The following is a 14229-nucleotide window of genomic DNA, read 5'->3' as shown; positions in this document are numbered from 1 at the left end:
TTTGAGGGGAGGAGAGAAAAGGCGTTCTACGGAAAGCGTAAAGAGTCAATTCTCATGACCTCGCTTCGCTCGTACACGTTTTCTTGTTCGTTTATTCATTTAAGATACTCTGCAGTGTAAATAAAATTAAAATGTGCACATTTTAACAGTAAACTCTGCTTTTAATGGACCATCTGCATGCTCTTAATCGAAATGGAAGCATATTAGTCCCTTTAGATGTAAAATGTTACAACTTCCACCTTAATTATAAATGGAAGTAAATATATGTAATGTGTAAAACCCCTTAAAATATTAGATCTGATTGAGACGACTTTATTCACCCAAGAAGGGATAAACAATAATACAAATTAAGTACAATGTTAACCCCTAGTTTATTTAAACCATTATTCATCAGCAACATTAGCCATCAGTTAGTTCTGTTATTCACTTGGATGAACTTTCATGCAAAACAAAAACTGACAGACATTTTTGAACAGGAAGAGTGTTTTATTGTGACCAACATTAAACCGTTTTTTTACAAATACATTTGACGGTCTAAAAGATGACACATTTTTTACTTTTCTTAAGGTCCTCCTGAGTCTCATAGAAAAAACCATTACAAAGAATTCTTAGCTGTGTTTTGTGGTTGATTAATCCAGTTTTGTCCTTCTCTCCGAAGTCCTTGATGTTACTTCAGTGGCTAAAGAGTGGTCACTGATCTCTGAGATCGATTCTGTGCTTCGTTGTCTGCTTCTGGCTTCTTTGGTTTTGTGTTTCAAGGCCTTTGTGATGCTATGAGTGATTTGTAGTTTCCGTCAAAATTTTGATACGTTTGAAACTGTTGTATAAAATTAATGATGACTATATATCAGTTAAGACTGTCAGTTTATTGGAATCAAATGAACTCACTCAACACCCGCTAGCACAAGAGTTCTTAGTTGGTAGAGCAGCACAATCTATATACTTCTTCTGCAATTAACAGCTTTTCAAAACTGGTATTTCTGTTATTCTGCTTTTCAGCTCAGCAATTTTCCAGTATTACTTTCCCGCTTTTAAAAAAAGCATACTTCAGGGTGTTATTTCTTTCGAGTAGGTGACCCAAAAGGCATCTTCTATGCTGGAATGAATGACCTCACCTCCTCCTATTGGAAGTAAATGAATGACTGAGGTACTTCGATGTCCTTACATGCCGGAAGTAAATGACACACACACACACACACGATGGGAATAAGAACATGCACACACACACAATTGTATCCTGACAAACACACACACACACAAAATGTACAACACAGTCAACATGTCACATGACACACACACACACACAGATGGAGTATGAAACAGTTGCTGACACAAATGAAACAAACACAACCACACACACACAAATTTAAAGCTGACAGTAATCTTTAAATTCCTACATTACAACTGAACATGGCTACATGGCATGCGAAGTACACAAGGTTCCTAATTCTCTAAGCACACATGGTTGTTTACAAAACATAAAAACATTCAAATATTCCTTCGCACATAAAATGTTGCATACATAACAAACACAATGCAAATATAACTATAAGTTAAATAATAGGTTCACTTAAAACTTGTAGTCAACAACACAAACAAAAAAGTCCTTACTCTCTCTCATGGGTTAACTGCAGGTCGACCATCACCTTTTCGGCTGCTGCTACCTTCCTCTGATTATGTCCTCTTCCCTCAGCAACAATCTCTTGGCACCTCTTCTATATCACTTTCAGGAACAGGAACAGGTCGACCATCACCTTACATATAAAGACACATAGTTTCAGACTTGCATGACAAATAGAGTATACAGAATTTGGAGACTTATATACAGACAATGAGAATCGAGTTTTTGGTAAAGTTAGTGACCAGCAACAAGACAGGACCTATAGTTATAAATCAATAAAGCAGTAGGGGTAGAGAAACACCGAAAACACAGTAAATGAGCAGCGTAGTGTGTGTAGTAAGACCAGCAGACATTGCAGGTTTATGCGTAGTTATTGTTGTGAAGTTAAATGATTATGTTTTTATTTACATAAACAAAACAGTATAAATAGTAAAGACTTTGACATTGCAGGTTTAACTTCACTTTTTGCAATACACACGAACTTCCTTTTGACTTTTCTAAATATATCAGACAAAAACAAAAAACAGAATCAACTCAAAACAGAAACAAACACAACGAAAACAAACACGAACAACAACAACAACAACAATCTCACAACTCAAAACAACGAACAAACAAACAACCACAACAAACACTCAAACACATACAAACAACAACACAACAACCCACACACACACAAATAACATTTTGGCATTAGTTGCATGCCAATTGATTAGAGCATGACATTTCAATTGGCAAGATTATTTGCATATTTAAGATTGGGCATTGAATTTTGAACATTTGGTTGATAAAAAATTGGATAATGAGGAAAATTGACATGCCATGACCTTTGACCTATTTTGACCTTTTCATGACCTTTGAAAGATGCGGATCAAAATAGAAAAACGATTTAATGACCAATCATCACCAATTTCAATTAACTTTCAACAATGCGGTAACTTCTCATGCAAAGACACAAGACGTGGACAATCAAAATGCGACCAAAACATTTTCGATGATCAAAGACAAGAATTTCAAAGACAATAAACACGTGGTGGACTTGTCTGAAATGCAATGTTTCTGAAATATATTATGCAAGTCAAATAAAAATAAAAGGTGCATTTGCATTGCCACGCCCACGTCCTCATCCACAAAGGCTGTACACGGTGCCTCCTGTCACCGTTGCACGCACAGAGTTGAAGAAGGTCATTGCAAGGGCACACGCAACCCAGCACAGGTGTGGTTGTCAGTACAGTACAGGAAAGGTGCGTGGGATGCTTTGCACAGTGGATGGTTTACGCGTGCAAGGCAACCGGTGGTGTGAGCAGCACGGTGGGAGGGGCACGGAGCAGGGGTTCAGGACCTCCAAGGTGTTGGGGAGTGCCTCGAGGCGGCAGCTCTTGTTCAGCGGTTTGGTTTTTTGCACTTGCACAGCGGTCTGAACGAGGATCCGGATCAGCCCCAGAGTGACAGAGGCACGCTTCGCTTCAGACACACACCGCTGAGCACAGACACCGGGCATTCAACACACGGGTTCACGGCGCGCCTCACGGTCACTTGGACTAAGGTTTGCAGACACTACTGTTGTGAGCGATATGTGTTGATGTGTTATTTGTTGATTCGATGTAATGTTGTTTGTTGGGGTACGTTTGATGTTCAAAATTGTTTGTTTTCAGTTTTGAATTTTTCTCAAAGTCTCTCTCAGATTTGGGTCGGGAAGGAAAGCAGAAGGGCCAAACCTCAAACCTCACAGTCATCACAACCGGGACAACATCACACAAAAGTAATCACCCAGAAGTAAGAAAATCAGAAAACAAGAAAGAGAAAAAACAATTATTTCGCATTTTCAGTTATCAGTTATATTAAATTTCAGTTTCTTCATGAAATGTGTTTCTGAATTCTGTCAGGAGGAGCTGATAATTAATAATAATTAATAATATTAACAACATAACTTAACAACATAACTTTCATATGCTGCAAAAAGCCAGAAATAATAAAACAAACAATAGCCACAACCTCATCCCTCCACCTCATCCTCCACCCTTCTTTTTTTCTTTTTTTCTTTTTCATTTGGCACATTCTGCAACAACCCTGTACATGAAGAATAAATGAAAATGAACTTCATTTGTGAGAACAGAAGAAGAATCGTACGTTTACGTTTTTTTTTGCGTTTGTTTAAAGCAAAAAAAAAAAAAAAAAAATTTTTCATATTGTTGGGAACCGTGTGATGCAGCTCGCAGCTCGCTAAAAAAATGTTGTCAGTTGTTCAGTTTCAAAAAAAAAAAAAAAATGATGATGAGTGATTATTAAAACAAAATCCACCATCCAACAAATGGCGGCACCAGTCGGTGAGAGACGTGGGAGTGACTGCATGACCGCAGGACATCTGAGCTCGGAGAGACTTGAAGTCAGCGCAAAAAACTATGAGACAAGATGAAAAGACATGCAGTGTTATATCAGCAATCACTCTGGTTACGAATAGACTTTATCAAATGTATCAGCAAGGTAAGAAAGGAAAAGTAATCTGGGCGATATGGCAAAATCTTCCCCATGTCGGTTATTTCATATCCCGATATATAGCGATGCATATCAAGATAAAGTACATTTAGTGACGGTTACATATAAATGCCATATGTAATAAATGCCTTTTGGATACTCCTGTGTGAACAGAGTGCTTGACAAATAAAAAGTCATGGGTATTTTCCTATTAAATATGAAACTTTAGTGCAAAATTAACACTTTCAAGTGAAACTACAGAGAATTTGTTTTAATATTTCCACTTTTTTTCATTGATTTTCTTAATGCACAAATACAGAGTCACCAATACATTGGTTTGATTTAACAGAGTTTTATCAAAATAATCCTAATTCATTTGAGTTTGTTATTATCATCAAACGACATAATTGTGTTTCTTTATCTTAATTATTCTATATCTTAATTATTGCATGCACACAAATACAGAGTAATCAATACATCAATTTGAGTTTTATAAAAATGTTCTAATACATTTGAGTTTGTTATTATCATCAAACGACATCATTGTTCTATGTCTTAATTATTTCATCAGCATTACATTCTTATCAAAAGATAATCATTAATTATATATATAATTATTCGTTCAACTCTTGCTTGGTAAATGTAAGAAATAACCACTCACAATCTAAATCGTCATCTCCGTCTACAAACGTCACAGTGATGTCGTCGGGGTCGTAACACCTCTCATGGAGGAGAGGAGGAGGAGGAGGAAGAGGAAGAGTAAGAGGAGGATGACGATGACGAGGATGCCGAGGAGGAGGAGGAGGAGGATGAGGATGACGAGGATGCCGAGGAGGAGGAGGAGGAGGATGAGGATGAGGAGGAGGAGGAGGAGGAGGAGGAGGAGGACGAGGATGACGATGACGAGGATACCAAGGAGGAGGAGGAGGAGGATGACGATGACGAGGATGCCAAGGAGGAGGAGGAGGAAGATGACGAGGAGGAGGAGGAGGAGGAGGAGGATGACGATGACGACGACTCAGCTCCTCTTCGTGTCCGATGCATCTTTCGTTGAAAACAACACGCTCCTTCTCCTCTTTGCTCTCCATGTTGACTCAGCTGTGAGGCAGCAGCAGCGCGCGCGGCATTTAAGGCGCGCTGAGTGCGCGGGGCCGCCTTTTCCGTGAAGTCATGTGACGTCAAGTTGCCAGAAATTAGGCGTCCTTTTTTTAAATGTTGCATCACCTGAATATATACAGGACTGTCTCAGAAAATTAGAATATTGTGATAAAGTTCTTTATTTTCTGTAATGCAATTAAAAAAACAAAAATGTCATGCATTCTGGATTCATTACAAATCAACTGAAATATTGCAAGCCTTTTATTCTTTTAATATTGCTGATTATGGCTTACAGCTTAAGAAAACTCTAAAATCCTATCTCATAAAATTTTAATATTTCCTCAGACCAAGTAAAAAAAAAGATTTATAACAGCTGAGTGTTTGTCAAGGCTCAGGAAACCCTTGCAGGTGTTTCGAGTTAATTAGACAATTCAAGTGATTTGTTTAATACCCTACTAGTATACTTTTTCATGATATTCTAATATTTAGAGATAGGATATTTGAGTTTTCTTAAGCTGTAAGCCATAATCAGCAATAAATCAGAATAAAAGGCTTGCAATATTTCAGTTGATTTGTAATGAATCCAGAATGCATGACATTTTTGTTTTTTTAATTGCATTACAGAAAATAAAGAACTTCATCACAATATTCTAATTTTCTGAGACAGTCCTGTACATATACAGCGGGATTATTTCACCTGGACACACGCAGCCTGAGCCTCCCGCTCTGGACGGACCCGGTGGCTAAATGAAATTCCAGCTGAAAATAAATGGACCGAGAGGAGAAGAACAAATCATCGACCTGTGCGAGAGCGAGGAGGAGATGGGAAGGATCACGGTGCACCAGCTCAAAAAGAAGATCGCTCAAGAGATGAGAATAAGTAGGCTATATATGTTTTTTATTATTATGCATTAAACAGGCTTTTGAAACTTTTATAACAGAGCCTATAATAATAAATATAGGCCAATATACCTTTTATGTGTAAAAAAAGAAGGTTTTTTTACCCTCGAGATCAGGGTCCGAAGGCTTTCTATTAATAATATTAACTTTAATATGTTTTACATAATTTTTTATAATCAATATGAAATACCTTTTATATTTATATGACATACACTGCAATTGTAATGATCCCGGATGTATTTATCTCTGCAAGCTACGTGCACAGAAACGCGATAAATAAGGAGATGCACACATTAACTATCGAGTCGAGTCGTGTTTTATGACGTTATGGTCCAGCTTGAACACAGTTAAACATACTTTGACGTGATGTTCTCTTGGGGGGATCAGTTGTCTTGGTGGTAAACAGTCTCTTGTCGTGCAGCTGATGAAATCCGGATGGTCTTCAGGACCGAGCAGCTGGAGGATTCGGCCATGCTGTCGACCTACGGGATCCGGCACATGTCGACCATCTATACGCTGCTGATGCTGCGCGGAGGGATCTGACGTCACGGAGACGCACCGGGACTCGATCCTATAGCCGCTTCAACCACATAGCAATAATGTCAAACCTGAATAATATAAAATAAATACGGTGTATGCTCATGATTCGTATTTGTTTTTACGGCTATGTTCAACATTTTAAAAAGGATTCCTATATTTCTCTTGGATGCATCGATAAATAAAACTGTCTCCAGCTAGAAAACGAGTTGGCATAGTGCCTCTAAAAAGTTTAATAGTTCCTTCTGAGTTTTAATTACAGGTGTGTAGTAGTTTTACTTATTTGCTGAAGTTTCAGGAATGAGAACAAAAGTTATTCAAATTAAATATGTATATAAATATATATTTATATATAAAACCATAAATGCATTTAATTTCTTGGGGGAAATGTATATATGTCCTGCACTTGAACTGTTTTAAGTGATAAAGTGGCAGTTACTCAAATAAATGTGACATACATATATATATATATATATATATATATATATATATATATATATATACATATACACATATATACATATATATAGTATACATACACATACATATAACATGGTGTGTTCATTAGATGCAGAGACGAAAATACTTAAACACCTAAAGTATTTCCTAAAGCTGCCTTCTTCCGCTCGTGGGTTACAGAAGACTGTTTTTTTTTTTGCGGGTCCATGTTTGTTTATGTTTATGAATGAATAATGGACAATAATTTTACTACAACAATACAATATGTTGGACAAGAGACATACTTTTAGATCTTCTATTTGCACAAATAAGAAGTGAAAAAAGATGACTTTGACTATGACTTTGAATGAGTTGTAAATAAACGATAGGAATGTAGAGCTCTGAACTCTTCTGGAGTTCTTCTCAATGAGTTTGTTGGATCAGTTTGTTAATCCAAGAGGAATGAAAGCCTGTTGGTACTGAGGAACGCTTTGGTTTTACGGTTAAGACTTGAGGAAATCCTTCGTTATTACCGTCAAGATATTTATAGCATTCTCTTCCTGGTGAAGAACAAATAGTTTGTGTACCAACAATTGAATAATTATCATCTGAGTCATCTCCCTCAGTGAAAACAAGAATTCTGATCGACATGATAAAACAATATGTGCTCATGAGGAACCGAAACGAGGAGAGAAACTGAGAGTACAAGACAAGTTGGACTACATTCAGTCAGTGGAATGAAACAACAAGAACGGGGATGTGGTTTCCATATTCCTGATATCATGCAGGAAAACTTGTTTCTTTACTTCCTTCTGAGAATAAGTTGCTTTCTTCCCTCCCATAAAAAAACAACAACACAAAGTCGTAGGTATACGGCTCATGACGTAAACTGATGCTGAGGACGACACGTCCTCCATGAAACCGTCCTGCTTCGTTGTGTGAAGGCAGCTGCAGTAAGTACCAGATTACTCCTCTAATATCTCAGTGTCATTTTAAAGTTATTCTAATGCGTTAGTTTTGAATCTGTGCAGATATGAATTGTGTGTATGTGTAATCTGTGTTATGTCATTAACAACTTGTCATTGCACGCCATGCAAAACTAAAGTATAGGTCATCAAGCTTTGTTTCCTAAATGTCTGTTTTGAAGTGAACAACCTGAACTTTGTGAAGTTATTTCTAGTTAAGTCTTTGAACTAACATCTAATAACTACTGCTGGTGGTAGGATCTATATTCATATACTTTGCTGCAGATTGAATGGCATACTAATGATAGATAACTTCTGATATTTATTTGTACGTTAATCATTATGTTTAATACATTTCTTTCGATTGATACACGTTCCCGCAGCAGATGTTAAAGTCTGTCTATTTAGGCTTTTACTGGACTGGAGTAATTTGACATATTTTACAAGTTAAATGTGAGCTTATTCTCAAAAATCGACAGTACAAACATATACAAATTAATAAGTCAAAATATTTTAAATCCAAATTTACAAAACAAAATTGCAAGACAAAGTATCTGCAAGCAATTATTTGTTGCAACTCCCAGACTTCCTATTGAGAAAGCTCATTTCATTGAGACAGATTTGTTTCGATATGTTACATTTTTGCTGTGGTGTCATGTAGAGGGAAACAGCGCCCCCTCCTGGAACTTACGTGTCTGCAGTTAGTCTCATGCCGGGCCATCAAACTATAGTCCAGATGTTTCAGGAAAGAGAAAGATGTTAATGCAGAGAGATGTGACAGGGAAGAGGATGAGGAACATCCCATCCATCCATTATCAACACCGCTTCATCCTCATAAGGGTCGCGGGGGCACTGGAGCCGATCCCAGCTGACATAGGGCGAAGGCAGGGGACACCCTGGACAGGCCGCCAGTCCATCGCAGAGGATGAGGAACAAAGAAGTATAAAAGAGACGAGGACTCACACTGTGGGGAAATAAATATCCAAATAGTCAGTGAGAAGAGTTACAGGGCAGAAAAGAAATGTGTGTTTGAACAGAAAGGTCGACATTGTAACATAAAGATATAAAAACATGGCGACGTGTAAATGCGAGGCGCAGAGAAACAAGTCAAACAGTTTGAGTTGAGTTTGGATAGAGTGACACTGAGAAGGACTGAAAACCTGTTTGGGGGAAGCTGCCACAGGTTTGATGGCACTCGGCAGACATTGGGTTTACCCTGGAACGAATGCCAGATTCACACACCCTGTAAAAAAATGAAAGGCATCTTTTTTTGTTCTGAAGTGAAAGAAAAAGTATTTGTCATTCGTGGTTGAAACTTCAGACCTGAAAAGAAAAGACAGGTTGGTTGTCCTCTTCTGTCAGTGATTGTAAGATACATTTAAATTCCTCTGATACACGAGGACCGTCTCGTCTGACTCCTCTGCAGTCAAAGAAAACACGTTACAGGGTAACAATACATTTTCTATCCTTCTTTATCAAATTTCTGGTGTTGTTGTGTGTTTCTAAAATATACTTTACACAGGAGTTGATTTTTGTTCTCTTCTCGCCTAAATAAATAAGGATAAGGCGTTACTTTCTCGTTTTACAAAGAAAGATGAGCAGCTCAAGAAAACGATCGAATGTCAAGGACGCAGAGCAACAGTCGAAGAAACAAAAAGGTAATAAAGATGCAGATGAAGTATACGAATAATATATACATACATACACACACATATATATATATATATATTGAATAACTGCCACTATATATCACCATTAACAAATGTCAAGTGTCTCAAAAAACTGTTAAAATGCAGGACATACAAGTTTTCCCAAAGAAATTAAATGCATTCATAGTTTTTTATATATATATATATATACAATTAAATATATGTAATGAAATATATATATATAAAATTAAACATATATAAACAATATATATACATACAAATATAATTATTTATATATATATATATATATAATTATATATATAAAACAAAAATAATGCATTGTATTTCATGGGAAAACTTACAAAATTAGCACTAATTCTCACTAATTATATTTCCTATGAGTGTTAGAGTCCAGCCTGCCTAAGGTGTACAAAAAGGGTTATTTAACAACACAATTTAACAACACAATAAACAGTATGTCGAGGATTGAGTCATCAAATTAATGTGCATGTTTGGAGATTCCTATATCCAACACTTGTGAACTTGGCCCCCTGCTGCTCCTCATTTGTTCACATCCCTAAGTTACTGTGGATGAACTGACACTATGTTTTTATTTCCCTGTAGTGACTCCTCATTATGGTCTGTATAACCAGGGCGCCACATGTTACCTCAACAGTGTCCTGCAGGTTCTCTCCATGACAACAGAGATCCACGACAGGTTTGAAACGGCTGCTTATTATAGACAATAGACGGAAGACAAGTACTTCAACATTGTTTTCTAAAGTGATCCAGTCAATGGCGCTGGTTAAAGATTCCTTGATTTGTGACTATAGCATCAAGAACTATAGCATCAAGAACTTGAGCCACATGATTACTGCAAGAAACATCTGCCATGTGTTTTTTAATATCTCAACAGTACCATGAAGCTCATTAACAAATAAATGTGTGCGTGTGCTTAAATAACACTCTATTGGTGATGATGTCATGGTTAAAATAGTCATGCAAAATGACTAAAATAGCAAAAAGGTCAATAATGAACTGACCTCTATCGATAGGTTGGAGCCCAGAGCCCAGATCACAGATCAAGCGCTGAAAAAAATCTTTAAAAAACTGAAGGAAACAACGTGCAAAACAGAAAACATCACACAGAGTTTAGGGATAGAGGACGGTGAGCTGTCATCACGAGAACATTCACACTCACCGATTTGGAGTGAGCGGATGTAAAAGAACATATCCATGTTTTAAGTTCTCCAACAGTGTGATGCTGCCGAATGCCTGGAGTTGATTCTAAATAAAATCAGCCCACGCGCCTCTGAGGTGAGCACCCCTGAAATCCAGACTTCCACCCACCAGCTAGCGCGCCAGAAAGCTGTGATGTAGACGTACTTCTGTCTCAAAGGCTTTCCAAGGTCACCTGACGTACACGACCAGATGCTCCAGCGGCCACATCATCATCGAGGAGACAAATCCATTCTGGACTCTCCCGCTGTCCCTGAAGGACTCCCACGACACGACCTTCAGCGTGGTGATTATCCTGCTCTGTTATTGGAAATGCTTATCAAGAGAATTCATGGGGAGTGAAATGTTGATGGGAATATAGCAGTTATCTTAGAAATGCTCCATTACATTACATTACATGTCATTTAGCAGACGCTTTTATCCAAAGCGACTTACAATAAGTGCATTTCAACCTAGAGTACAAACTAAGAACAACAAGAATACAGGAAGTAACATTTCCTCAACATAGTCGAACTACAAAAGTACCATAAGTAAGTGCTATCTAAGTGCCACTGAAGTGCTAATCTGTGTTTTAATCCAGATATAGTCGGAAAAGGTGTGTTTTCAGTCTCCGACGGAAGATGTAGAGACTTTCTGCTGTCCTGATGTCAGTGGGGAGCTTGTTCCACCACTGAGGAGCCAGGACAGCAAACAGTCTGGATTTCGAGTGATTAGCTCGAGGTGCAGTAGTCACAAGTCGATTGGCTGTTGCCGAGCGGAGCGAACGTGCCGGGTGTACGGTGTGACCATATCCCGGATGTAGACGGGGCCCGATCCGTCTAGAGCACGGTACGCCAGGACCAGTGTTTTGAAGCGGATGCGAGCAGCCACCGGTAACCAGTGGAGAGAGCGGAGGAGCGGAGTGGTGTGGGTGAATTTCGGGAGGCTGAAGACCAGTCGAGCTGCTGCATTCTGGATGAGCTGCAGGGGTCGGATGGCCTTAGCAGGTAGACCAGCCAGGAGGGAGTTGCAGTAGTCGAGGCGTGAAATGACCAGAGCCTGGATCAGAACCTGCGCCGCCTTCTGAGTAAGAAGAGGACGTATTCTCCTGATGTTGTGCAGCATGTACCTACAGGAACGCGTCGTCGCAGCGATGTTGGCCGTCAGGGAGAGTTGACTGTCGAGTGTCACCCCGAGGTTCCTGGCAGTCCGGGTAGGGGCCAACACAGAGCTGTTGAAGGTGATAGTCAGGTCGTGGGTGGGGGAGCCTTTCCATGTTTAAGATAAGAAGTTGTTCAGTTGTCTGAATAAAGACGAATTCTCAATAATATGGCTTATAACTGATCTGTAAAGCAATATCACATGTTGCATTAACCATTAATAAAGCGGTTATTACAGCTTGTTTTCTTTATTAATAACGCAGAGATAGAAAGTGGTTCCAACTCACTATTACAGTAACAGGAAAAGCTGCCAGAGGTCACAGAGGTCAAGCAACCTTTGTGTTTTTACAGAAAAGTGGCCTTGAAAAGTTTTTCCGGCCTAAATCATTCAATGGCTCCAACATGGTGTACTGCAGCGAGTGTGAAGAGAAAACAGAGGCAGAAAGTGTGAGTTGTGAGACACCCGATGGAGCCCGAACCCGTTGTCTGTTGATAATATTGTCTGTGGTGTATAATAACGCCTCTTGTATTATTTAGGGATGCGACATGGTGGCATTTCCTCAGATTCTGACTCTACTCCTCAAGAGATTTGACTCCATCAACATGACGCAAACGAACCGCACTGTGGATGTGCCACGTGCGTTAGAGATAGAGGTAAGGAGGAGCTCCTCCTTGTGTTGGCGTTAAACATGGTTTCACACACACACACACACTGTTCTCGTAGGAGAGGACGTACGACCTGTACGGGATGGTGAATCACATGGGCAGCCTGAGAGGAGGCCACTACACGGCTGTCATCCTGTCCAGCGTCGACCACACCTGGTACGAGTTCGACGACACTCGCGTCAACAAGGTGAGGATTTATGTGACACGTATTAAAAACCTAAAAAAAGTGTTTGTTTTTCACTCGCTTCTTCTGATAAATGTCGCAGGTTGAGGAACAACCATTTGCAGAAACCGGGATTTACAGGTATGCTCGATTATTTCCATTTTCCAGCACGTCCGATACAGAAAAGTTCAATTTTCTCATTTGTGAAACACTTAAAAAAGGATTTAAAATTAATTTAAAATAATATAATGCTTTAGAACGCCTCCAAAATGAACCTGAGATATTATATATCTAGAAATGTTTACTGTGTGCTTTCAACTTTTTGTATTGCTCTATATGCAAACAAAACATTTTTTAAATGGTTGTTCAACAGTTCCAGGACTGCTTACCTGCTCGTGTACAGAGGTGAGTTCACCAAAAACCATCAAGAAATCATTAGCGTCAAAATAATACAAAAATAACTGATATCATATTTAATTTAATTAATTTTTATTATTATACATTTTTTTATCATAAAAAATAAGCCTCGGGGAGTCCGAGAGACGAGGGGAAAGAACCGGGAGTAGATGACCGGAGCGACACGATCACTTTAGAAGAAAGCCATGAGAAAAAAGAGGAAGTTTCAAGTTTCTCCGAGTCCACGATCCAAGGCGATGTTTCAGTCCCGATCAACTCCAGTCGACAACCGCTGGACGGAAGTGTAGAGGTGGTGATGCTGGACAAAGGTTGCAAAAAAGAAAGTGAGGAGACACACCTCTTTATTTAAAGAGCTTGATCATTAACTTCCGTCTTTACTTTCCCACCAGGTGAGAATCCTCAGCCACGCTACAAGATGCATCCTCTTTGGATTGCACTCATCGTTGTCTTGGGTGTGTTGTTTGTGGTACTAATTGTTGCTTTGCCATTAGTGTTGTAGTTTACATCAGCACCGAACACGGTGATCATAAAAAGGCAATTAATTACTCCATAATGTTATTCATTAACTTTGCTTCTTTGTAAGCAATGCACTAAACCATGTGAACGTCATGATCAGGGGCCACAATCCACCGTCTATTGTGAGTCACCTGTCATCTTCATCTCAGCCCAATGCCTCAGTGTCTCTATTCATTCTTTTATGTTGTATTTACTGTCGTTTGTGTTTCTCACGACGCTTTTTTAGAATCACTTATTATATGTTGTGCTGGAAACCAGCTGATAAACGTTCAACGGTTCACGACTCTGCTGCGTTTCCTGTGAAATAAAAATGCAATATTTGATTGAATTCATTATTCCTCTCATTAAAATAATCATTTCCTGTAAAAGAAAAATACAATATTTGATTGAATTCATTATTCCTCTC

At 38.7% G+C, this 14229-nt stretch overlaps 1 protein-coding gene across 1 annotated transcript; it reads left to right on the top strand.

Annotated features, from left to right (window-relative positions):
- Positions 1-8249: 8249 nt before the first annotated feature.
- On the top strand, positions 8250-14144 carry si:ch211-212k18.13 (uncharacterized). The gene is made up of 12 exons (XM_056443123.1): positions 8250-9481; positions 9595-9692; positions 10308-10401; positions 10739-10851; positions 10930-11000; positions 11083-11208; positions 12599-12715; positions 12786-12914; positions 12994-13031; positions 13264-13295; positions 13415-13615; positions 13697-14144. Exons 2-12 carry the CDS (start codon positions 9629-9631, stop codon positions 13804-13806), a joined length of 1095 nt encoding a protein of 364 aa, XP_056299098.1. The 5' UTR covers positions 8250-9481; positions 9595-9628; the 3' UTR covers positions 13807-14144.
- The last annotated feature ends 85 nt before the right edge of the window (positions 14145-14229 follow it).

This window comes from Pseudoliparis swirei, chromosome 21, assembly GCF_029220125.1.
Source record: "Pseudoliparis swirei isolate HS2019 ecotype Mariana Trench chromosome 21, NWPU_hadal_v1, whole genome shotgun sequence".
Lineage (NCBI taxonomy): Eukaryota > Metazoa > Chordata > Actinopteri > Perciformes > Liparidae > Pseudoliparis > Pseudoliparis swirei.
Note: the sequence above shows the minus strand (reverse complement) of the source record. Positions and strands in the feature narration are given on the sequence as shown.